The sequence below is a fragment of the Garra rufa genome, chromosome 9 (assembly GCF_049309525.1).
Source record: "Garra rufa chromosome 9, GarRuf1.0, whole genome shotgun sequence".
NCBI lineage: Eukaryota > Metazoa > Chordata > Actinopteri > Cypriniformes > Cyprinidae > Garra > Garra rufa.
Genome location: NC_133369.1, coordinates 6,287,052 through 6,310,816, shown reverse-complemented (window position 1 = coordinate 6,310,816; position 23,765 = coordinate 6,287,052). Strand labels below are relative to the sequence as shown.

The 23,765-nt window shown below is 35.8% G+C and overlaps 2 protein-coding genes across 3 annotated transcripts; one reads left to right on the top strand and one right to left on the bottom strand.

Moving 5' to 3' along the window:
- Nucleotides 1–837: 837 nt before the first annotated feature.
- Nucleotides 838–8,595, bottom strand: gpsm3 (G protein signaling modulator 3). The gene is made up of 4 exons (XM_073846979.1): nucleotides 8,399–8,595; nucleotides 7,696–8,184; nucleotides 5,391–5,547; nucleotides 838–1,136 (listed from the first exon to the last, which is right to left on the bottom strand). Exons 1-4 carry the CDS (start codon nucleotides 8,459–8,461, stop codon nucleotides 838–840), a joined length of 1,008 nt encoding a protein of 335 aa, XP_073703080.1. The 5' UTR covers nucleotides 8,462–8,595.
- A 1,410-nt stretch (nucleotides 8,596–10,005) lies between these two features.
- On the top strand, nucleotides 10,006–23,300 carry pbx2 (pre-B-cell leukemia homeobox 2). Of its 2 annotated transcripts, XM_073847172.1 has the most exons (9): nucleotides 10,006–10,322; nucleotides 10,950–11,023; nucleotides 13,180–13,424; nucleotides 14,848–15,038; nucleotides 15,402–15,537; nucleotides 15,669–15,810; nucleotides 20,093–20,187; nucleotides 20,360–20,410; nucleotides 21,832–23,300. In XM_073847172.1, exons 1-9 carry the CDS (start codon nucleotides 10,078–10,080, stop codon nucleotides 21,910–21,912), a joined length of 1,260 nt encoding a protein of 419 aa, XP_073703273.1. In that variant the 5' UTR covers nucleotides 10,006–10,077; the 3' UTR covers nucleotides 21,913–23,300. The 2 variants fall into 2 exon arrangements, with proteins under 2 accessions (XP_073703273.1, XP_073703274.1); XM_073847173.1 differs by lacking the exon at nucleotides 20,360–20,410 and having other exon boundaries at nucleotides 10,009–10,322.
- The last annotated feature ends 465 nt before the right edge of the window (nucleotides 23,301–23,765 follow it).

Sequence of the window (23,765 nt, the reverse complement as noted above, 5' to 3'; positions counted from 1 at the left end):
TTTAGTAATAAAAAAATGATAATTTTTAAACAATATTTTTTATACATAATATTATAATATATAATAATAATATTTTTATATTACAAAAAATATTATTATTATTATTATTATTATTATTGTGGTTGTTATGAAAATGTTAATACAATAATAATACTTGTAGAAATAAAAAAACATTAGCCTTTACCAATTTGACATTACTGACCATAAATTATATTATCATACATTTTATTAGCATGAACATTTTGCATAATAATGATATTACTTTTTAATATAATTATAATTATTTTAGAAATCAAAAACATTAGCCTTTACCAATTTACCACATTTATAACCAGAAATTATTATATTGATTATATATGTTTAGTAATTTAAACAATATCTTTAATATTAAAAAAAATTGTATACATAATATTATTATATATATAATAATAATAATAACATTTTTTATATTACAATAAATTATTATTATTGTGGTTATGTATTACATGTTGCATTTTGCAATTGAATAATAATACATTTTGGGTAATTAATTAATTAATTAGTTAATTAATTAATTACCTAAATGTATTATTATTCATTTTTGGACCCTTCATTAAATTAATTAATCAATTAGTAATTGGTTTCTAAAATCATGTTTCTCACACAGTTGAACTGTCTTTTTTTACACATGAGAATATACAGCTGCCTATGTCATATTTGTAGAATGGGGTCTCATCATATTTGGGGCCCTTGGCATCAACAAGTTTAAGAACCCCCATGTTAAGTGAAAGTCAGTAACAAGAAAAGAAAACTTTCCAGACATAATTCAAATACAAAAAACAAACATGCCAGTTACAGTCAGAGCAGGTCATATGTGTGTATTCCAGTAGCGATAAACAACATGTCAGAAGTGCTCACTTGTGAGTTAACGATCATGTTGTATAAATCCTCATTGGGTGCTTGCGTGGGAACGGTTCGAGTGGCCTCTGGGATCTTCCAGCTGCTCTTCCTCTGTTTGGGCTTGGCCAGCGGAGGTGGGGGGGCAGCGGGAGCCTCCTGGAGTTCTGCTCGCTGGTCATCCAGTCGACGACCCTGAGAAGTCGCCAACAAATCAAAGAACTCCTCCTTCTGCAGGGATGTCATGGAGGAGAACACCACTGTTTGGAAAGACAGGGTTCATAAGTCCTGTTTCCTATTCTTTTTCATACAACAGTTCTTTCTGGTCCTTAAATCTGATTGGCTGATAGAAGTGTGATATTAGAGCGATATCAACAGCCATTTCACAGTTTAATCGCATCATTCCACTTGCAGTATTTTTTAAGGCCATTGCACACCAGTGTTGCCAAGTCCGTGGAATTGGGCTATTTTAACACTGTTGCTGTGGGTGGTTTTTCATGTCCGCGGGTTGAAACGACCCCTATAACGTTATCTTTATCCCCTGGAATGTGACCCCCCTAAAAATGCCATTGGGCTAGTTTGGGGCTAGTTTTGAGTAGCAATTGGGTGGGATTTGTTGTGAAAACTGAAATTTTCGCACGTTTAAAAATAAATACACTGCCTTCGAAACTTTTGTCTGTCATAAAAAATTCTGATCAGGTTCGATTTTCTGTGTTTTCGCATCCGTAACAAGCATTTTGATATGAAAGGATGAAAAACATGAGAAAACCAAAAAAAAATGCATACGGAAATTTTGGATTCAGTGCACAATGACCTTTACAGTGTCATGGCGGACACCCAAATCCAGTATCATTTTGTAATTATTACTGTTTTTGTGTCACGGAATGTAGTTTTAAGAGATGTTCAGGCAAGCATGTTCTTGTTTATAGTTCAGATATGCCAATTGTAAATAAAGATACTGTCTTTTTTTGCATCACCGTTTCTGCATTCACACAAAAGCAGTCTCAGCTCGGACAGATCTTCTGAAATTTACAGCTGGCTCTGATGTCTCTATAGTAGTTAAACATTAGTTAAAATTAGTTTTGGGTAAATCTAATGTGCGGTGTTTGGTCTCATTAAAATATTATTTGTTCCAGAGCAAATAGTTTTGACAAAATCTCCACTTTTAATGCTGTATATCAGAGTGCTGTCTTTGTATGTTTGACTGAATTGCCTAGAAACTTTTATGATGGCTGCTGTTGTTGTCGTTGTTTTATATATTATTATTCAATAATATATTTTATAAAAATAGTACTATGTAAATGTGTTTAGTATTGAGAAAGGGTATTTGTGATATTTCTCATTGTTCTGCCTTTAGATGACGGCAAGAGACTGTTTGCGAGTCAGCAGTAATTCTTAAATTACGTAAGTCTTTTAATACTGAAAAAATAAATGCGTTAGATTTTTAAAATTGGAAGTTATTTTTATTTTTAACAACAGCTTGATGCAGCTAACAAATGCACTGAGCAGCGCTGTCATCAGAAATCATCCTTAAAGGGGTCATCGGGTGCAAAACTAACTTTTCCAAGTTGTTTGAACATTAATGTGTGTTGGCAGTTTGTTTACACAACCATCCTACAATGATAAAAATCCACCCAGTGGTATTTTTTAATCTTTAAAAGTAATTTCCCTTTTTAAAATCAGTTCATTCTTAGCTTCTTGTCGTTGTGACGAAATACATTTGATTGACATTAGCCTCTTACCTTAGACCCGCCCTCACCGAGCTGAAACAGTCGAATACGATCCAAATACGATCCTCACTGTGTGACTCAGGTGCAGAGGAAGACTCTAATTGAGCGATTGAGGTGTTCTGTTGTTGGATGTAATCATGAACATAGCAGTAGTCATTTACTCCCGACATCTGAGTCGCTGAAGATGCAGAGGTTAACGTTACTTTCGTTTTTAAATGGAAAGCACCAATCCCGATCGACAAATCGTTCCTGATGCGGCTTCACCCACAGCAGAAGTGAGTATAAGGGTTTTTTATGCATCTTTGCAAATGGCCTTTCTTAATAATGTGCTTGTTGGCAAGTTTCGCAGATAAACGTGGCTAAATGCAGCTAAACGTGGCTAAATGCTGCTGAAGTAAACATAATCCCAGAGAGGGGCGGGGCAAGTAGAGCTCGCTGGCATTTAACGGGGCCATGTCTTAAAATGAGCTGATATTTCGCAGAGCTGATTTTGACAAGGTAAAAGGGTGTTTTTTTTACATTACTATTGAAAATTTTTAACCAAAGTATGTTAGAGGCTTTTCATTAAGACCCTAAAGAATCATATGAACTTGTGGACAGTCAACTCTGCCAGCTTCAACTCAACACAAACTTAGTGCCGGTCACTTTCAGGCGCTGCATAATATCATTGCATCTGCTGCACCCATGCTATAATTCCTAGTCATGTCGGCCTAGAAAATCGCAACTTTTCATTTTCCGTCGGTCTTAGAACATGATGTAACTACAGAGCCAAGTTTTAAAGGGGTCATCGGATGACCATTTTCCACAAATTCATATGATTCTTTAGGGTCTTAATGAAAAGTCTCTAATATACTTTGGTTAAAAATTCTCAATAGTAGTGTAAAAAAACACCCTTTTACCTTGTCAAAATCAGCTCTGCAAAAAATCAACTCATTTTATTGGTCCTTTAAATGCAAATGAGCTCTGCTCGCCCCGCCCCTCTGTGATATGTCATTATGAGCTGTAATGTTTACTTTATCTGCGTTTAGCAGCGAAACTTTCCAACAAGCATATCATTAAGAAAGGCTGTTTGCAAAGATGCATAAAAATCCCTTGTACTTGCTTCTGCTGTGGGTGAAGCTGCATCAGGAATGATTCGAACAAACATAGACGGATATGTAGATCGGGATCAGCACTTTCCTTTTAAAAATGGAAGTAACGTTATCCTCTGCATCTTCAGTGGCTCAGATGTCGGGAGTAAATGATGACTGTTGTGTTCATTATTACATCTAACAACAGAACACCTCAATCGCTCAATTGGAAACATTCTTAGCCGCTTTTCCACTATCGTGCCGAACCGTTCTTAGAACGGTTGGGTACGGTTCCAGTTGTGTTTCCACCTGAGCCTGGTACGGCACGGCACGATTACAAACCGTTCTCGGCCCGGAATTCTCGGCACGGTTAGACAACCGTGCTGAGCCGGGCTGGTAAAATGCGTGTGCATGACGTCACCACTCTGTTGCCTGGCTACCAGTTTCTCCGGTGTTATGCGGGTGCGCAGTAAACAGATACGGTAAATATAAATACAAATGGCTGAGATACTTTGGTCTGTGAATGAAACATTTGCTCTTATATTGATATTTGGGCAGAAAGAAAAATTCAACAACAGCTGGAGGCTGCAAAGAGAAACGAAAAAGTTTTTTTTTTTTTAATTATAGCGCAGTGTCTTGCAGAGAAGGGCATTAAGAAAAGTTCAAAACAGTGCCGGGAAAAAATAAAAACATACATATCGCGTCCAAAAGGACAATAACAGTAGAAGCGGGGCTGCCTACTCTTGCGTTGCCAAAGCAACGACTGACGCATTTGTATTTACATTCCAAAGAGTTCCGTTATCTGCACCGCAGTGGAAAATCAAACCGTATCCGTGCTGACTGGCCCGGATCGGCACGGAATAGAACGGTTACGCAATGAGAACGGTTCAGCCCGATAGTGGAAAAGAGGCTCTTGTCTTCCCCTGCACCTGAGTCGACACAATGGCGGAGTCGGACTGTTTACGATTAAACTTCATATTTAAAATTACAAATGAAATCTGACAACAGCTGCCTTATAATTGTTGGTTCTAATGTGTAAATAGCATTAAAAATGGCTTATTTTGTCAGGCTAGAGCAGCCAATGCGCAGTCCTGAGCGCGAGTGTGCGAACTGCTCAACAGTTTAACTCTAGGGGAGTTGAAAATGAGCCTATTTAAAAACAAAAAAACAAAAACAAAACTGGAGTGTTCCTTTAACAGATGATATTAAGGATATTAATGTTATGACAGAGACAACACTTTCCTTAGCGGACATTCAAACTAATGTTTCATCGGGAATAAGAATGAATGCTGTATCAATGCAGGTAATCACGATCGCTCAGACCATCTCCTTCATTGTACTCTACTATACGCAATACAGTGAGCTTTTAATACAGTTATACAATAAGTTTTCTATGAAGCAACTCAATGTTCGTTCATTACTAGTTCTAAAGTGACATTTTGGAATTAGTAACAGAGGCTTGTGCTCAGCTTAAACTGCTCAGCTTAAACTTTTTAAAGACACTCAGTTGTTGTTTCTTATGTATTTGCACACTTGTGCCATCAAACTGTTGTATAAACAAAATATCACATGAGTAGTTGTGAGATATGGCTGTAAATCAGTACGCTGTGATTACCTACGCCAGTGCCGATATACAACCATATCTCATGTACACTTGTGTGATATTGCTCATATATTTAGGATGATGAAATGCATTTAGATTGTGTCTCTTCACCTCTCTGGCTGTGGCGAGGTGTGCTGGGCTCTGAGTAACATCTCCTGCGATGCTCCAGACGGAACGAGCAGCGCTGGTCGTTGAGTCGCCGGCCTTCTTGTAACGCGAACAACAGCTCACATAAAGCGTCTGGGAAATCTGGAGATGTCCTGTGAACCTGAGCACATCACAAACAAATCATCATTGAACTATCATAAACTATCAGGGATAATTCTGTCATCATTTACTCACCCTCATGTATTTCCAAACCTGTATGAGTTTCTTTTTTTCTGTTAAACACAAAAGAAGATATTCTGAAGAATGCTGATTACCAAACGCTTGATGGTAGCCATTGAGTTCTAAGTATTTTTTCCATATTGTGGAGGTCAGTGGTGACCAGCAACTGTTTGGTTACCAATATTTTTCAAAATGTATGTTCCTTCATGTTCAACAGAAGAAAGAACCTCATTCAGGTCTGGGTTAAAAGAGTTCACCCATAAAAGTCAGATTGCTTAGAAAAGTACTAGTATCTTCTCAACACAATCCACTCAGTTCCTGATGGATAAAATCAAGGCTGTTTTCTTGATGAATATACTTTTAGGGGTTCGTAGCATTGAAACCCTATTACAATTGTTAGAATGACCAAGGATCAGCAATCTCCACGTAAAACTGATTGTGCAGACCAAACGGTATGTCATAGAGACTTACTGAAACATGGAGGGATGGTAGTACTCACAACGTCAACGTAACCAAGGCTCACCCCAATCGCCCCGACAGGCGATCAAAAGTATGTTATCGCTCATAACTCTTAAAGTTCAAACTCTTGGAGTTAAGAAGTTTTTTATTTATTTATATTAACACTTTTATTCACCAAGGATGCATTAAATTGATCAAAAGTGACAGTAAATACATTTCTACGGGTCCTTAAAAAGTCCTAAATTTATCTGTTTCAAATTTAAGGCCATAAAACGCTGTACAAGAATGTCACAAGAAAGTGGTACAAAAAAATGACATGATTTAAAGAGGCTCTAAATTTGAGGATGTAAAGACAAGAATTGCGATATAGCTTAATGTGACGATTAAACTTCAAAAAGCTATGATTTTATTATGTAAATATGAGTGCTGTGCTTTTCAAAATCAGCTGCAAAAGTGCCACCTGCTGGCAGAGAATGCATTTGCATTTTCAATAAGCCCGCCTACTGTTTCTGTTCAGACTTTATTACATAAATATGAGCGCTGCACATTATAAAGTCAGCTGCTGTGCTGCTTTGTGTACAGTCTGTGCTGGTAGAGAATGATTTGCATTATTAGTAGGCCGCCTGCTGTTTTTGTTCAGACTAGTAGAAAGTCAACCCATATTTTTAGTTGTATCAAATTTAAGACCATTTAAAAGTCTTAAATGGTACAAGAAAGTCTTTAATAATGATTTCAAGAGATATTGAATTTGGCGGTAAATGTGAACTGGTGGATCGAAAAGAAGGTAATGAATTGATTATATTTGTTTAAATTAATATAATAATTTATCATTTTGATGCGTCCATTTTCTTAAAAATAGACTGAAGTGTGACGTTTATCATTTAAACAAAAAGGGATCTGAATGGTAAAATCATACTGTTTTACAGTCATTTTACAGCTTAATATGTTACCATAGAAACTGCATACGGTAGTAATTTTATTTGTGCAGGTCTTAAAAAGTCTTAAAGCTGATCTTAAAAATCAGATACCCTGATTAATAATCTTACAAAAGTGTTATTGTTAAAAATGTTATTTCCAATATATCACAGTTTCCACAAAAATATAAAGCAGCACAGCTATTTTCAGCATTGATAATAATCAGAAATGTTTCCTGAGCCGGCGAAAATTGTCGTCATCATCATGTGACACTGAAGACTAATAATGCTAAAAAATTCAGCTTTGCATCACAGAAATAAATTACCATTTTAAACATATACAAACAGAAAAAAGTTATTTTAACCCGAAATAATATTTCACAGTTTTACTGTTCTTACAGTATTTCTGATCAAATAAATGCAGCCTTGCTGAACACATGAGAGACATTTTAAAAAAATTTAAAAATCTTACCAACCCCAAGCATTTGAAAAGTTGTGTCTATCTTAATAGAACAAATAATTAAAATAATAAAACGTCTAATTTCTAGAATTAAAATATCCTAACACCTGTTGGTATAAAACTAAAAAAAAAATACACTTCAAAGGTCCCGCCCACTTAGGAAATACATCAACACAGGAAGGAAACCTAGTACACTTGTCAAGCCATTTCATGGGGTCTTCGCTCTATTAAATTTAGGATAATTATCAAACATTACCGTTAGCTTTGCATCGGCAGGACTTAGTCTGTCTTTTGGCCGCAGTTTTACTTCTCCTTGAGCTCTAGGCTTCTCTTGTGTCTCTGCTTGTGGCATCTTCTCCGGTCCCGCACCCGTCCCGTCTGACGATCCCTTGTCCGTTTTCGTGTGATCTTCCACCTTCTCTTCTTGCTGACTTTCTAAAGTTTGGGTCTCCTCATTCATTTCTGCTTGTATTGCTTCGCTCTCACCTTTTCCTACTTGGACATTGTTGTGATCATGTGAACTTCCCTCTGTGGCTTCTCTAATGTCATCGTTTGTGTTTTCATCAGCCGTCCTAACTCTCAGCACGCTCCTTCCTCTGCTGCTGTTTATCAGATCCGAAGGTTCATCCCCCTCTTCGAGAATGAGAAGAGCTTCCAACTGCTTGTCCACCGAGGTTTCAACTCTGACCTCAGAGCAGTTCATCGTGGCTTCTGCCGAGCTCTCCGTGGAAGAAAATGTGAGAGCCTAGAAAAAGTATGAAGTTGGAGAGCACTCATTTCCATTTTTTGAACAAGTCAAGACACTGAAGAGTCAGCATAGGTCGAACAAAACATAGTCTATATGAGAATGTGAAATATGTGAAACTAATCCATCTTAGATAAAACATTTTCAACGCACAACACAGTACTGATTTCAACTCGGCGTTAGGTGGTGGGTGACATTTTACGGCCCTGCTTACCTTCTCAACTTTAGACGAGTTTAAATGAGGTCCTCTCAGCGGAATGTCAAGTAAAGCCCACATGCATCTCACCTCCGTGTACGAACATGCATTAACTCCCACATATCTCGGCTAATCTGTATGAGTGTTTCTCACAACCGAATCTGAAAAAGAGCTAAAAGCTGACACGATGCATCGACAGCTTCACCGCTTCACAGTCTGCTTGCTCTGTCTCTTCCTGTTCCTCTCTTATGGCCTTGATCCACCCCTATTTATCTGGCCCATTTCGGTGTAACTAGTGGAAGAGCTTCATGTATAGAAATGCACTATAGAAGTGCATGATGCAATCTGCTTTGTTTAAACTCACTTTTGTTTAAACGCCAAGCTATTTTATAATCATACGTATAGGAAATGTGTGCTGACGCTCAACAGCTCTGAAAGTCTTGCATGTTGAAACTGGCGGCCTGTTTGTTTAACACAGTCTGTGGTTTTGCAGATTTCCTGTTGACTACCAGCAAAACGAGAAGTTAGACTTGGTGATATAGAGTAAGACCTGAGCACAGAGGAGAAACCGATTAAGCGTCTAGTCTTTAAAATTAGATTCTCGACATTCAAGTTTCATTTAGCATCAAGAAACATGTCCTGTTTCTTCCCTGTTGATTACAGTTCAACCTAAAGCCTCCAGGCCATGACATGCTGACATGTAAACTATGCACTTGCAGAAAGGAATCTTGCATATGTTGAGCAACTCACTGCATGCAAGAATATCACATTTCATAATTTAGTAAAACTGTGCTTTGATACAAGAATGTACCTCATGGAAACGGTCAAGAACGTGCCTGGTTCATATTTCACTTTTAAAACCAATAAATGAAAAAAAAAACTGCTTTAAAGAAGATTTGCAATTTTTTTTAATGACAATTAAGCAGAAAACATGTTTTTTTCTTTTATGCCAAAATTCATTACGATATTAAGTAAAGATGTTACATGAAGATATTTTGTCAATTTCATACTGTAAATATATCAAAACTTAATTTTGTTTAGTAATATGCATTGCTAAGAACTTCATTTGAACAACTTTAAAGGTGGTTTTCTCAATATTTTGCTTTTTATTTAATTTTTGCACCCTCAGATTCCAGATTTTCAAATAGTTGTATCTCAGCCAAATATGCAAGTACTGCTCACTAAATGTCAATTTAAAAAAAAAAAATTTAATAAATAAATAAAAAAGACACTTATGACTAGTTTCTGGTTCCTGGTCCATGGTCACATTTCTATCCCAAATCATTCTGGAATTCTCTACTTTTTAAATCAGCACAAATTAAAGCTTAACTGGATTTCCTTTTAATTAATTTTTCTTTTGATTTCAGGATGAAATGTGAGCTTAACATGTTTCTTAGGTTTATGAGATTTATTCACAAAAAACTCTATCAGCATAAAATCACGTTTCACGGACTTGGCTGCATTTAAAGCTGAGGTTGCATTTAATTTCACCACTATGTGTTTCCATGCTGTTTCTGACCCAGGACTGTGTGGTCATAATGTACTCATATCTTGACTTTTGCATTTGCAGAATGCCTACTTCCATGCAAGGGCACGGTTTTTGTCTGTCAATCGCTAGGGGACTCCATCGTGGTGATGCATGGACACACACTCACTCACAGTCACACACACTCATCTAGATTAATGTACTGCTCAGGATGTTGCAGCCGCAGCAGCCCATCACAGGCAACGGGCCCAGCGCAAGCCGCGGTCTCGGGTTGAACGTCCACCCGGGAATGCATCCCCTTAACCCGGTTCACCCGTCTTCTCAACACCGCCCCGACGGAGACACCGTGGGCCTCGAAGGTAGCGAAAATGGACACGACAACCGCCGAGACATCGGAGATATCCTGCAACAGATCATGACGATTACCGACCAAAGTTTAGACGAAGCTCAAGCAAAGTGAGTTATTTGAAATTATTTCTTTAAAAACTTGTTTAGCATTGTGCTAACGGACGCGTGAGACAAGGGTAGAGTTACGCTACAACATATCTGTTAACGTTTTCTAATCTTTTTAATGACATAATTTCGCGCTTGATACATTCAAATATTCTATTGTTTGATTTAACAAGACTTAAAGTATAAAAAGTAAAAACAAAATATTAAAATGTGTGCTGAAGTTCACGGGCTTAGCTGCTATTGTTTACGTTTTTTATGACTTAAAACAACTCTTGTTTTTAGATTTTGCGATATGTACTTTGCAAGTTAATGAGTGGCTATTAGATATACTTAATTATATTGATTTACATTTATTTTATAACAGAAGTAACTTTATTTTTCTTCACTCCACAAAAACACAAATCACTGTCTGAAGCTAAGGTGAAAGGCTAATGTGTCAGGAGAATCGAAATACGTATTAAGTATTTACGTGAAACACATCTAATTTATATAAAAAGTGAGGTTGTGAAATATTTTATTATCACTAGCAACGTGATTTCAGCTTTTACATATTAAACACGAGTTTTACTGTCAGCGTTATAGCGGTAGCATGCTAATGCTAACTGACTTTTGTTTGTTATTTTGTGACAGAAAACACGCTTTAAACTGTCATCGGATGAAACCGGCTTTATTCAGCGTCCTGTGCGAAATTAAAGAGAAAACTGGTGAGTAACAAGTATGCATTTGGTTTTAAAACTGGTAAATATCATAACTGTAACTTTATAATTGGTTTAAAAGTTGGCATTGGATTCGACACAGGCGCCATGTTCTGCAAGAACAAAGCCAGAGATTGTACACCTCATAAAAATACAATAATTTAAGCATTTTTCCTTAATAATCATTTAGATTTCATTCTAGTTTATGAATATATGTTTAAACCCCATCGTTTGCATGCAATACTGCATGAGTTGAATGTTAAAACAGCACTTTTTATTTAACAATAGCATATTGATTATGGGTTTGACAATGTCTGCAGCTTTAAAAAAAAAAAAAAATTAAAGTTGATTTCAAATAATACTCTTCTTATACTAAAAAACAGTCTCAAGCTGTATTATCTTTGTTGTACAAAATTATTTGCATGCATTAAACATTTTAAACTAGCACTATACCCACACAGATAACATGGTTTCTGGCTGGTCTGAAGACCACATTTGCAGTTCCTGATTAGCAAATAAAATTTTCTCAGCTCTGTTTCAGAGATGTTATCTCAAACCCTATGTTTTGCATATTTGCATGCATTAGGGTATCAGTGCAACAATTAAATCGTAATTAGCGTGTATCAGAAACAAGATGCCTAAATAACATTTTTATTTGCATGCAGCGTCCTATTATTTGCATGCAAGAATTGAACTATTAATAATTGCATAATGTCTTTGGGTTGTATGAAGTCTAAGTTTAGAAAGTCCCATAAGAGGACTGAAATGTTTACTGTGATGGTTAGTAATTAAATGGCTTTGGGCCTAATGGAGTCTTTTAATTTCTGTGGTTTGGCACGCTTCCTGCTATTGCATGCTGTGTGTCATTAATCATACACGTCTGCCGTGCGCTTTCACTGTTTATTGCACGGTGCTGTCTTGAAACCTTTTGTAAAGTATATAAATAAAAATAAAATCTCTTCTAAATAGAGTATGTGTAATAGAATAAATCAATACTTGAGGGGGTTGCAACGTTAAAGCAGTGATGACACAGGAACTGCCAAAAGGAGTCACCCTGTTTAATGTTTTGCCCTTGACTGAAGCATTTAACCTTGTGTTGCTCTAGGGAATAAATTCAAATTAATATTCATATTTATCTTGTAGGTCATTGACTGCCATTAGTGTGTCAAACATCTTGGATTGTAATAATTACACTCCTCTGAGAAAATTGTTATAGTGTTACACCTTTGAAAAGGGATTTAATTAAGTTAACACAGATTTAGTTTTAATTAATATGGGTTTTGAAATCTTAAATAGTCTCAGTTTTAAATTTATAATTTTATAATTTAAATTTTAATGACTCAAGTATGAAAATAAACAGTCATTATAGTATAATTTGTGAAATTATATCTTTGTATTATATGAAATAATGTTTTATTCTTATGCATACTAGTCACATGCAAAATCTCGTACATTTGAAGTGTTACTACCAGTGTCATACAATTAGGCATCTGCATTATTAAATGTAAACATGACTACATTTTTCTTTTATGCCAAAAATCTTTAGGATATCAAGTAAAGATCAAGGTCTATGAAAATATTTTGTAAATTTCCTACCATAAATATATCTAAACTTAAATTTGATTAGTAATATGCATTGCCAAGAATATAATTTGGACAACTTTAATGGTTTTGCACCCTCAGATTCCGGATTTTCAAATAGTTGTTACTGACAAATATTGTCCTATCCTAACAAACCATGCATCAATGGGAAAGCTTGTTTATTAAAAATCGACCCTTATGACTGGTTTTGTGGTCCAGGTTCACATGTGGTGAATATTAAATGGGTAATCTTTATTTTTTAATCATGCTACATGACTAGAGCAAACAGGGTTAAAGGGCTGTGGTGGAAAAAAAAAACATAGGGGAAAACTACATTACCCATAATGCATCGGACTCGATCAGCCTATTAGTGAGCAGGGATACAAAAACTTGAAAGTAGGATCTATAGGTTTCATAAAAGTTGTAATTGTCACTTGTCATGACTTGTATTTTTTTTTTATTTGTGCAGGCAACAGAATATTAATACACAATGTTTGTTCACTTGTGCTGGTACTAACATTGTAACAATACAAAGCTGGTTGAAAATGAGTGAGTGGATGAATTGTTCAATTAATGCATTTCAGGTCTTTCCATGAGAAATGCTCAGGAGGAGGAACCTCCAGACCCACAGCTTGTGCGATTGGACAACATGCTGCTGGCCGAAGGAGTGGCCGGTCCAGAGAAAGGGGGCGGAGCTGCCGCCGCAGTCTCTGCCGCGACCAGCTCTGGCGGGATGTCACCTGACAGCTCACTGGAGCACTCCGACTATAAAAGCAAGTTGAGCCAAATTCGGAACATTTACCACACAGAGCTGGAAAAATACGAGCAGGTACATATTGCTGTCAATTTGCTGGGTAGCCACGCCCCCAGCGAAATCTCATTGGTCCAGAATCCTGCTTTACAATAATAGAGTGCAGCAGTGCACGCCCACTTTTACTTTTAGCAGCTTATTTCTGGAAGTATTTTTCTCATTCATTTTTTCCCATAAAAAAATCATGGTTAAAGGAAGTGAATCAATCAACCAGCTACGAGTTTAATCAACATTGCAAACTTGATTTGAAGCAAGAAGGATTTGAAAATTTTAGACTTAACAACTTTAATAAGGAAAAGAACTGCAATCTTATGAAACATTGTCAATTATGTATAAAAAATTAAATATAAAGAAACGTTATACACTACCAGTCAAAAGTTTTTGAACAGTAAGATTTTCAAGTCTCTTCTCACCAAGCCTGCATTTATTTGATCCAACAAAGTACAGCAAAAACTTGTATTCTATAATTTCTTTAAAAAATGTATACATGACTTTTAAGCTTTTAAGTGGTATAGTGTATAATGTTACAAATGCTTTTTGTATTTCAGATAAATGCTGATATTTGGATCTTTCTATTCATCAAAGAATCCTGAAAAAAATATATAGTCAGTTGTTTTAAATATTGATAATAAAATGAATAATGATGAATGAAAAATTAATAATTAAAAATGACCAGCAGATCAGCATATTAGAAAGATTTTTGAAGGATCATGTGACACTGAATACTGGAGTAATGATGCTGAAACTTAAACTTATACTTAGCTTTGAAATTACAGGAATAAATTACATTTTAAAATATATTTAAATAAAAAAAGGTTCAAAATATATATAAAAATTGCTGTATTTTGGATCAAATAAATGCAGACTTGGTGAGCAGAAGAGACTTCTTTAAAAAACATTAAAAATCTTAGTTAAAAAAATTTTGACTGGTAGTGTGTATTATTTTATTGGAAAATATAGATGTTATGCAAACAAATTTTGAATTAGTTTGAGACTTGATTACATTATTCGCAGTGCTTCATGGGAGTGAATGGGTGCTAAAGAAATCCTGTTTTTTTTTTCTGTGGAATCATGGGTAGTGTAGTTTTTCCGTCAGGAAATCCACTGTTAACCATAATAATTTCAAAAATAAGTTGAAATAATGTGGAACGATGGTTTCAATGAAGGCAACAGCCTTATAGCTCACAGTTGGTTTCACTTTAATGATTTATAAGTTATTGTTCAAAATGCATTCCTCTGGAGAAAATGAATACGCTTTTTACTTCCAGAACCTGATTTTTGCTCTCTATTGAGCTTGAAATACATCTTGATCTCTTGTGTTTTTGTTAGTTTGCACAGTGTTTTCCCTTCAATGAGACCATACAATTGAGATAGGATTGCACATGTTCTGAGTGTCATTAGATAGAAAAGAGCTGCTTTCGAATCTCATTGCTTTTTCCAGGCCTGCAGTGAGTTTACTACCCATGTAATGAACCTGCTGAGGGAGCAGTCTCGAACCCGGCCCGTGTCTCCACGCGAGATCGAGCGCATGGTGGCCATCATCCACCGCAAGTTCAGCTCCATTCAGACACAGCTCAAACAGAGCACTTGTGAAGCAGTCATGATACTACGTTCACGCTTTTTGGATGCCAGGTGGGTTTAAAACGCATTTGGTGATATTAAATCTTTGCTTTAGTGCACTAATGCATCAGTATTAAAAATTAAATTTTGTTTTGTTCAAAAAGGCATGACCTTAAATGCTTCATGCAGTGCAAAAAATATCTTTCTCAGTAGTTTTCACATACAAATACCTACGCATAATCAGGATGCATTCAGTAAGTCTTGAAAAATGTAATACATTTTAGTGAACTTATGTTGATAACAAGAAAGAATATCTGTCAGTGGCTCTTAAAAAGTCTTACATTTACCTTCATAAACTTGCAGATACCCTGTTTGTTTTTCATGCAGATGTTGATGTCATATTTTATTGACTATGACGTTTTCTTGCTTTGTCAGGCGTAAACGGCGTAATTTTAGTAAACAAGCCACAGAGGTCCTGAACGAGTATTTCTATTCACATCTTTCAAACCCTTACCCAAGCGAGGAGGCCAAAGAAGAGCTGGCCAAGAACTGCGGTATCACTGTGTCTCAGGTACGAGCTACTCTATCTAATAGGCTTGTTTTCTTTCGAGCGTTTGAGAGGAGCCTGGCTCTCAGTGCACTCCAGGAGCGTCCGGTCATCAGAGACGTATCAGTTTCATTTTGGCTCTGAAATCGTGACAGGTGTCCAACTGGTTTGGCAACAAGAGGATTCGCTATAAGAAGAACATTGGCAAGTTCCAGGAAGAGGCCAATCTGTATGCCATGAAGACGGCCTTAGGGGCGACACAGAGTGAGGAATCACCCCACACTCCAAACTCCACTGGTTAGTTCACGTTTTTAGCTCTGATGAGGTGTTTTCACAATAGTTTTGGATTTGAAATAGGACTGAGCGATATATTTAAAGGGAAAGTTCACTTTCTACAATAATTTCCTCACCCCCATGTCATCCAAGATGTTTTTGTCTATCTTTCTTCAGTCTAAAAGAAATTAAGGTTTTTGAGGAAAACATTCCAGTATTTTTCTCCATCTAGTGGACTTCAATGTGAGCCAATGGGTTGAAGGTCCAAATTGCAGTTTCATTGCAGCTTCAAAGGGCTCTACGCGATCCCAGTCAAGGAATAAGGGTCTTATCTAGCAAAATAATCGGTTATTTTCTTTTAAAAACCTTTAAAAGAACTTTATTTGCATGTATTGTAACACTACATTACACGTGAGGTTGAGTTCGAGCATTTGTGGTTAAAAATATTTTTATTTTTATTAATAATTGACTGATCATTTTGCTAGGTAAGACCCTTATTCATCAGCTTGGATTGTGTAGAGCCCTTGAAATCTGCATTGAAACTGCAATTTGGACCTTCAACCCGTTGGTCCCCATTAAAGTCCACTATATGAAAAGAAAAAATTGTTTTCCTCAAAAACCTTAATTTCCTTTTGACTGAAGAAAGAAAAACATGAACATCTTGGATGACATGGGGATGAGTAAATTGCCAGGAAATTTTCATTCTCTTCTACTTTAATGCGTAAGTGAATATGTGTGTGGTCATTCAAACAAGTCTTTTGACTCACTGAACCTTTTGAATCACTGAAATGAATCAGTCAAATTAAATGAAACCAAAAGTGTGCTAACATGGTTTCAACTACAAAGTGATTAAAGTTTGAAAGCAATTAATGTATATTCTGTTGGTTACAATATAAAACAGTTTATAAAAATATTGGTATACTATTCAGAATATACTAATATCTTCACCAAAGCTGTTTACTTGTTTAAAAATACAGTAAAAACAGTCAAATTGTGAAATATTATTACAATTTAAAGTAACTGTTTTCTATTTTAATATATGTTAAAATATAATTTATTCCTGTGACACAAAGCTGAATTTTTAGCATCATTGCTGCAGTCTTTAGTGTCACATGATCTTTCAGAAATCTTTCTAATATGCTGATTTGCTGCTCAATAAACATTTCTGATTATTATTAGTGCTAATAGATTTTTGATGAATTTAATTTATATTATTTATTTAAAACATTTATTAATAAACCATATAAATCATAATAATGAGCCTTTAATTGTCTACATAGCCTAATAAGTTCTCAAGCGCACAAAAAAAGCTTGCCGCAGTGCACCAGCAGATATAATAATTATGAATGTGTCAGAGAAAAACAGCAAGGAGACTGCATTAATGTTTTAATAACCTATTAATAAATTAGTGCTTTCTTTGTTTTCACCTTAAGAGATGAAGTCGTCGACACTGACTCGCCTGTAAGCGTGTTTCATATGGATTACATAATCTGAGAATATGTTTTCTATTTGAATTGGTTCATTTATTAGTAGACATTTCACAGAGTTTCAAAGTTTCGCTCTTAAGTTCACAGAGACCGAGACGACATCCTGTTTGCTTGAAATATTTTACAAAAGTGCAACGTTTCGTTGTTATTGTGAGTGCACACAAATCAATGTAGAGTCTTTACAGACTCGAAAGATGTATTACTTTGATCTGTATGACAAGAAATTATTTATTTTAAGAGCAAGTGACTGCACTGGCGTCTCCATCTGTCATGCAGCGAGCGAGCTGCTATTCAGCTTCCACGGACACTTTAATAGTGCACATTTTTCTTGGCAAGACACTGCAGGTGAATAGGGTATAAAAACAACAACTAATAGTTACCACCTTACTTACCCAGGTAATTGGATACATTTGATAAGTGCAAACATTTTTTGTATTACAAGTTTTCTAAAATGTTAGGTTTAAATATGCAAATGAGGCATTATTTAATGAAATATGCACTAACTTCCATACATTTCTAGTACAAAAATCTAAACACTGGATGAATTCAGTTTCAAAATATTTGTTTAATTTTTTTTGACATACAGCGGGGAAAATTAGTATTTGACACATCAGCATTTTTATCAGTAAGGGTATTTCTAAGTGGGCTATTGACACAACATTTCCAACAGATGTAGCCATCAAGCCAAATATTGAATTCATACAAAGAAATCAGAACATTTAAGTATACAAGTTGAGTCATAATAAATAAAGTGAAATGACACAGGGAATAAGTATTGAACACACTTTATTTAATACTTTGTAGAAAAGCATTTGTTGGTGTTTACAGCTTCTGGACGCCTCTTGCATGGAGAGATTCTGGCCCATTCTTCCACACAAACGCTCTTTAAATCTTGAAGGTTCCTTGGGCCTCTTTTATGAACTTTGATCTTCAGTTCTCTCCATTGATTTTTGGTCAGGTGATTGACTGGGCCATTCAAGCAAATTGATTTTCTTTCTTTGAAACCACTTCATTGTTTCCTTGGCCTTGTGTTTGGGATCATTGTCTTGCTGAAATGCCCATCCTCTTTTCATTTTCAGCTTTCTGGTAGATGGCAGCAGATTTTTATCCAGAATGTCCCGCTACATTTCTCCATTCATCCTGCCTTCAATAATATGAAGTCTGCCAGTACCCCTTGCTGAAAAGCAGCCCCAAACCATGATGCTTCCACCCCCAAACTTAACTGTTGGTATGGTGTTCTTGGGGAGGTGGGAAGTACGATTTCTTCTCCAAACATGGTGTGTAGAATGACTGCCAAAAAGTTATCTGACCATACTATAGTCTCCCAATAATCCACAAACATTAACCGAGCCTCAACATACTTTTTGTTCAGCAATGGAGTCTTGCGTGGTGAGCGTGCATGGATGCGATGGCGGTTCAGTACACTGTTTATAGTTTTCTTTGAAACAACAGTACCTGCTGATGCAAGGTCTTCATGAAGTGGGTCTTGGCTCTTGGAGAACTCTCCAGATTATTCTTTGGACTCCTCGAACAGGGATCTTACGTGGAGCACCTGATCGTGGCCAGTTTATGGTGAACTGATGCTCTTTCCATTTCCGAATAGTTCAATTCAGCATTCTGGAAATGCACCTATAACCATTTCCATCAAAATGATATGATTACAAAGATCTTGAGAGAGTTCTTTGCTTTTACCCATCATGAAGTCTTTCCTGTGTGCCTTCTGGGTAATGAGAAGCCTTTATAGGCCATCAATTAGGACTAAAGCAGCTGATATCAATTAGTACTGATAGGGGGCAGGGTTTCTATCTCAATACTGACAGATTTCAGATGATCTCCTGGCTTTCTGTCCTTTTGCACCTTGTTATCTATATGTGTTCAATACTTATTCCCTGTGTCATTTAACTTTATTATTATGACTCAACTAGTATACTTAAATGTTCTGATTTCTTTGTATGAATTCAATATTTGGCTTGATGGCTACATCTGGTGTAAATTTTGTTTCAATAGCCACTTAGAAATATCCTTACTGATAAAAATGCTGATGTGTCAAATACTTATTTTCCCCGCTGTATTAGAGTCAAATGTTTTTACAGAGGGGACTTTGGGTATTTCATATTTTTACCATTTTTGGCGGAATAAAATGTTGTATAAAATGAAGCAAATTATATATGAACAAATCCCTCTGTAAAAACCTTCACAATTTAGACAGGAATAAAAATGCAAAGTTTGGTGAGTGTACGTGTTACTGAACTGGAGATTTATGGCTCAGTGTAGGAGAAAAAAATCATTTTGAGAAAACGGCATTTCAAAATATAGATTGTATTTGAAATCTATTGACACAAATAGATAAAGTGCTATAAAAGAAACACTTGTGTCTTTTGGGTGTTTTCTTTCCACTAGTCTGAAAAAAATACTATGAAATGCCAAAAAGCCCAAAATCTCACTTGACAGGTGCATGAAAAAACTGTTTTTGCCTGCAGTGTCTCCCCTTAACATTAGATTGAGCTGCAATGCAGTGTTGCTGGTACATACATTTTTCAGATGAAAAGTCATATTTGAGGTCGATGAATGATAGGTGAGCGTTTGGATGTCCTGCCTGATGTACTATATTACCACATAGACCAGCTTTTTTTCTGCGACTTATACAATTTTGGTCGACCAAGTCTCTTCTTATCGACTAATAGGGGGCAGCCCTAATAAAATGTTTAAAAGCACAGCATTTGTTTGAAATAGAAATCTTTTTAATCATTATAAATGTATTTACTTTCACTTTTGATCAATTGAATGCATCCTTTAATGCACACCTCTCAATCTTCCAGGCTCAGGGTCGTTCTCGCTGTCGGGGTCAGCTGACTGCTTCCTAGGAGTTCCTCCAATGAACGGCGAGCAGCCTCCCTATCACATGGGAGCTCAAGTACGACTGTCTCAACTTTGAACAGCATTCCTGCATTTTGCTGCATGCTATCATCTCTGTGCATGTGTTTGTATCTCACTGGATAAGCAACATTAGAGGGAATGGTGTGGTTTTGTGTGTTTGCTTTGCCATGCAGCTCTGCCTAAATGTCCTTTTCCTCTCTCTCTGGTAGGACGCTCAATCACACTTCTCAGAAAGACTCTATAGTACCAGAGAGAGTCGGGTGAGGAGCTCATTACATGCATGCTTGTGTCAGCCTTGCTTTTTAAGTGACTTACATGCACGTCGCTTTGATCTTTACTCGGTCATGCTTTTTTTGAGGATTTACATGCGCTGTTGATTATAATTAAGGCATGTTCACATCATGAGTGATGTGTGAAGTGGCACATTAATTTTTTATGAGAAACATTCACACGTGTGTACAAAGGTGAACAGCACATATGTGACTCTGGATCACAAAACCAGTCATAAGTAGCATGGGTATATTCGTAGCAATAGCCAAAAATACATATTTTATGCCAAAAACCATTAGGATATTAAGTAAAGATCATGTTCCATTAAGATATTTTGTAAATTTCCTACCATAAATATATCTAAACCTAATTTTTGATTAGTAATATGCATTGCTAAGAACTTCATTTGGACATATTTAAATATTAAAAAAAAAAAATTCCACCCTCAGATTCCAGATTTTCAAAGAGTTGTATCTCGGCCAAGTATTTTCCTATCCTAACAAACCATACATCAATGGAAAGCTACGTCCAGATGATTTCAGATGATTGCGAGAAATGTCAATTTCAAAAAAATTGAGCCTTACGACTGGTTTTGTGGTCCAGGGTCCATGATCTTACATATAAAAGATAACCTCTCTAAGCTCTTTGAATGGAAGTATCCAGAAAAATACTGTATAAATTAAATTAAAACTTAGAATTTAATCTGCCTATACAAATTTCAATTCAAATAAGTGTGAAATATTCATATATCTTGATATATCAATAATAGTGGTCTATTATTAGTAATAAAAATAGTGAAGGTATATACTAGTAATGTAACACTAGTATACACTCCTAGTCAAATGTTTTTGAACAGTAAGATTTTTAATTTTTTTTAAGAAGTCTCTTCTGCTCACCAAGTCTGTTTATTTGATTGAAAGTACAGCAAAACAGTAAAACAATTGAAATATTTTAACTTTTTAAAATAACTGCGTTCTATTTGAATATATTTTAAAATGTAATTTATTCATGTTATTTCAATGCTGCATTTTTAGCATTTAGCATTTAGCATTTACCCCCCCCCCAAAAAAAAAATAGTTTTAAATATTGATAATAATAATAAAATGTTTCTTAAACAGCAAGTTGGCATATTAGAATGATTTCTGAAGGATCATGTGACACTGAACACTGGAGTAATGATGCTGAAATGTTAGCTTTGATCTCAGGAATAAATTACGTTTTAAAATATATTCAAATAGAAAGCAGTTATTAAAGCTAAATCAATAAGCCTAAGCATAGTTTTTTTTTCTCCAGTCCCTGTGAATAGGCCTTAAATACTGTCATGAATGCTAGTGTTTTCTTATGTTTAGAGATTTCTGTACAGGACGACTTTGGTTTTTGTGGTTTTAACGGCAGTTTTCTGTGTCTGCAGACTAATGGTAACTGGCAGGAGCAAAACACGCCGCCCTCTGCCACTTCACCCTGCAGCGATAACTCCGACAACTCTGACTGATGAGCTCCGTCCACTGACGTCCGCCTCAAACACCGGAGGACTAACGAAATGACAAAAGAATGATGGTCACTCTTCTACCCAACTGCAGTTTTTTGTTTTTCGCATTTTTGATTTAGAAGCTCATTATTGGACTTGACATTGAGCCTCATTCATGAAACACGAGCAGAGATTTTCTGTCTAAACCGTTCATAAAGCTATTCTTTTGAAAATTGTTGTAGTCCATTCGATACAATAATTAACATAAGATGGGCCTTATCCATGAAGCAAGAAGTAAATTGTTTGTAAAATCTTATTTTTTAGCATTCAGTCATATATATATATATATATATATATATATATCAGAGGTTGCGTTAGATTGTTACATTGCCTGTCATTTGGACGGACAGGGTCGTAAAAATTCTGTCATAATTCCTTATCACCCGTCATTTTAAATTTCCTATTTTAATTATAACACATTTAATTGCATTTATTTTTGTTCATGTTTTAATTTTTAAAATGTTGAAGAGAACAGATGAGACTGCTTAACTTTTCATGTTCAACACCACACCCCGCAGCGACATCGATTTTAATGTATTCTCATTTTAATGAGCAATATTGATCAGTAAATCCCAGTCGATCTTTTGGTCTATGCTATTTTCAGTCAATGGCAAGTACATAGTGTGCCTCCCATCCAATAAATCGCAATGAAATCTCAAATTTCAAATTCAAATTCATTAGGAAATTCAAGCAATAAATACCTGGACAGGGTGGGAATTACAGCTAATAATTACACTAAATCACCCTTCAGATTTTTCCGTCATTGCAACGAAAATTCTGTCAATGACAGACAGTTTTCGGTTAACGTGACCTCTGAGATATACAAACCATTTCTGCATTTGTTGAGCTTTTGTTTCATGAATAAGGCCATTTTCTCCGTTTGGATGAATGAGTGTGTTTGTGTGAGAGAGAAGAGTTGGATGGCGTTTAGCTGCCGTCATTTTATTTTCACTTTTCCACTACATCACAACTTCCACTATTTGTTACTGCAATATCTGGGTGTTGAAAGGGGAACTTTTTAAACTGCATTAAGACTGCTTTCATTATAGTTATTATATTATTATTATTATCACTGCTCTATATTGTTTATTCAAAGCTGAGATAGAATTGGCTTGGGTGAAGGGGGCAATAGAGAAAAATCCAAAGATTGTTTTGTTTTATTTTTTGTGTGTGTGAGTGTGTTTCTCTTTTTTACTGGGTTTGTGTATGTATCAGTTATATGAATGAGGTGTGTTTGCTGTCTTTATTTACCGTTTGAATGAGTATATCAACAGTGCTGTCTTTTCTCTGTACAGTGAAACACCTGTATTCTCTACCTCTTTTACAATAAAGACTGTCTGTGTACACATTCATCATTTGCACTTAAATATAGTTTTTCTTTAAGCAAATAGTTTTACATTTATTTTTATCACTGAAAAACGTGTAGTTAACATGATATTGAACTTGCAGCCAATTTTACTTCTAATGTGATTCATTTCCCAGTTAAAAGTTGTTAATATTTTGCTGAACAATATTGCAGTCAAGTAGGACTATTCTGCGCCAGAGCGCGTTTACATGTAACGAGCCGGATGATAAACTGGTGCTCATGACAGATGGACGTGGCTGTGTATCAAAGGTAAAAAATGATATAAATACTGTTCAGTTTCTCGCAAAAACTGATCGTTTCGTGTCTTAGGACATCAATGTATCGTCACGAGCCACAGAGTGTAATTTGGATTTGTCTGTGCATGTTTTTGTTTACTTTTAAAGGTGCCCATCCATGTTCATTATATGGCTGGCAGACTGCACCGGTTTTCATTAAAAATCTTAATTTGTGT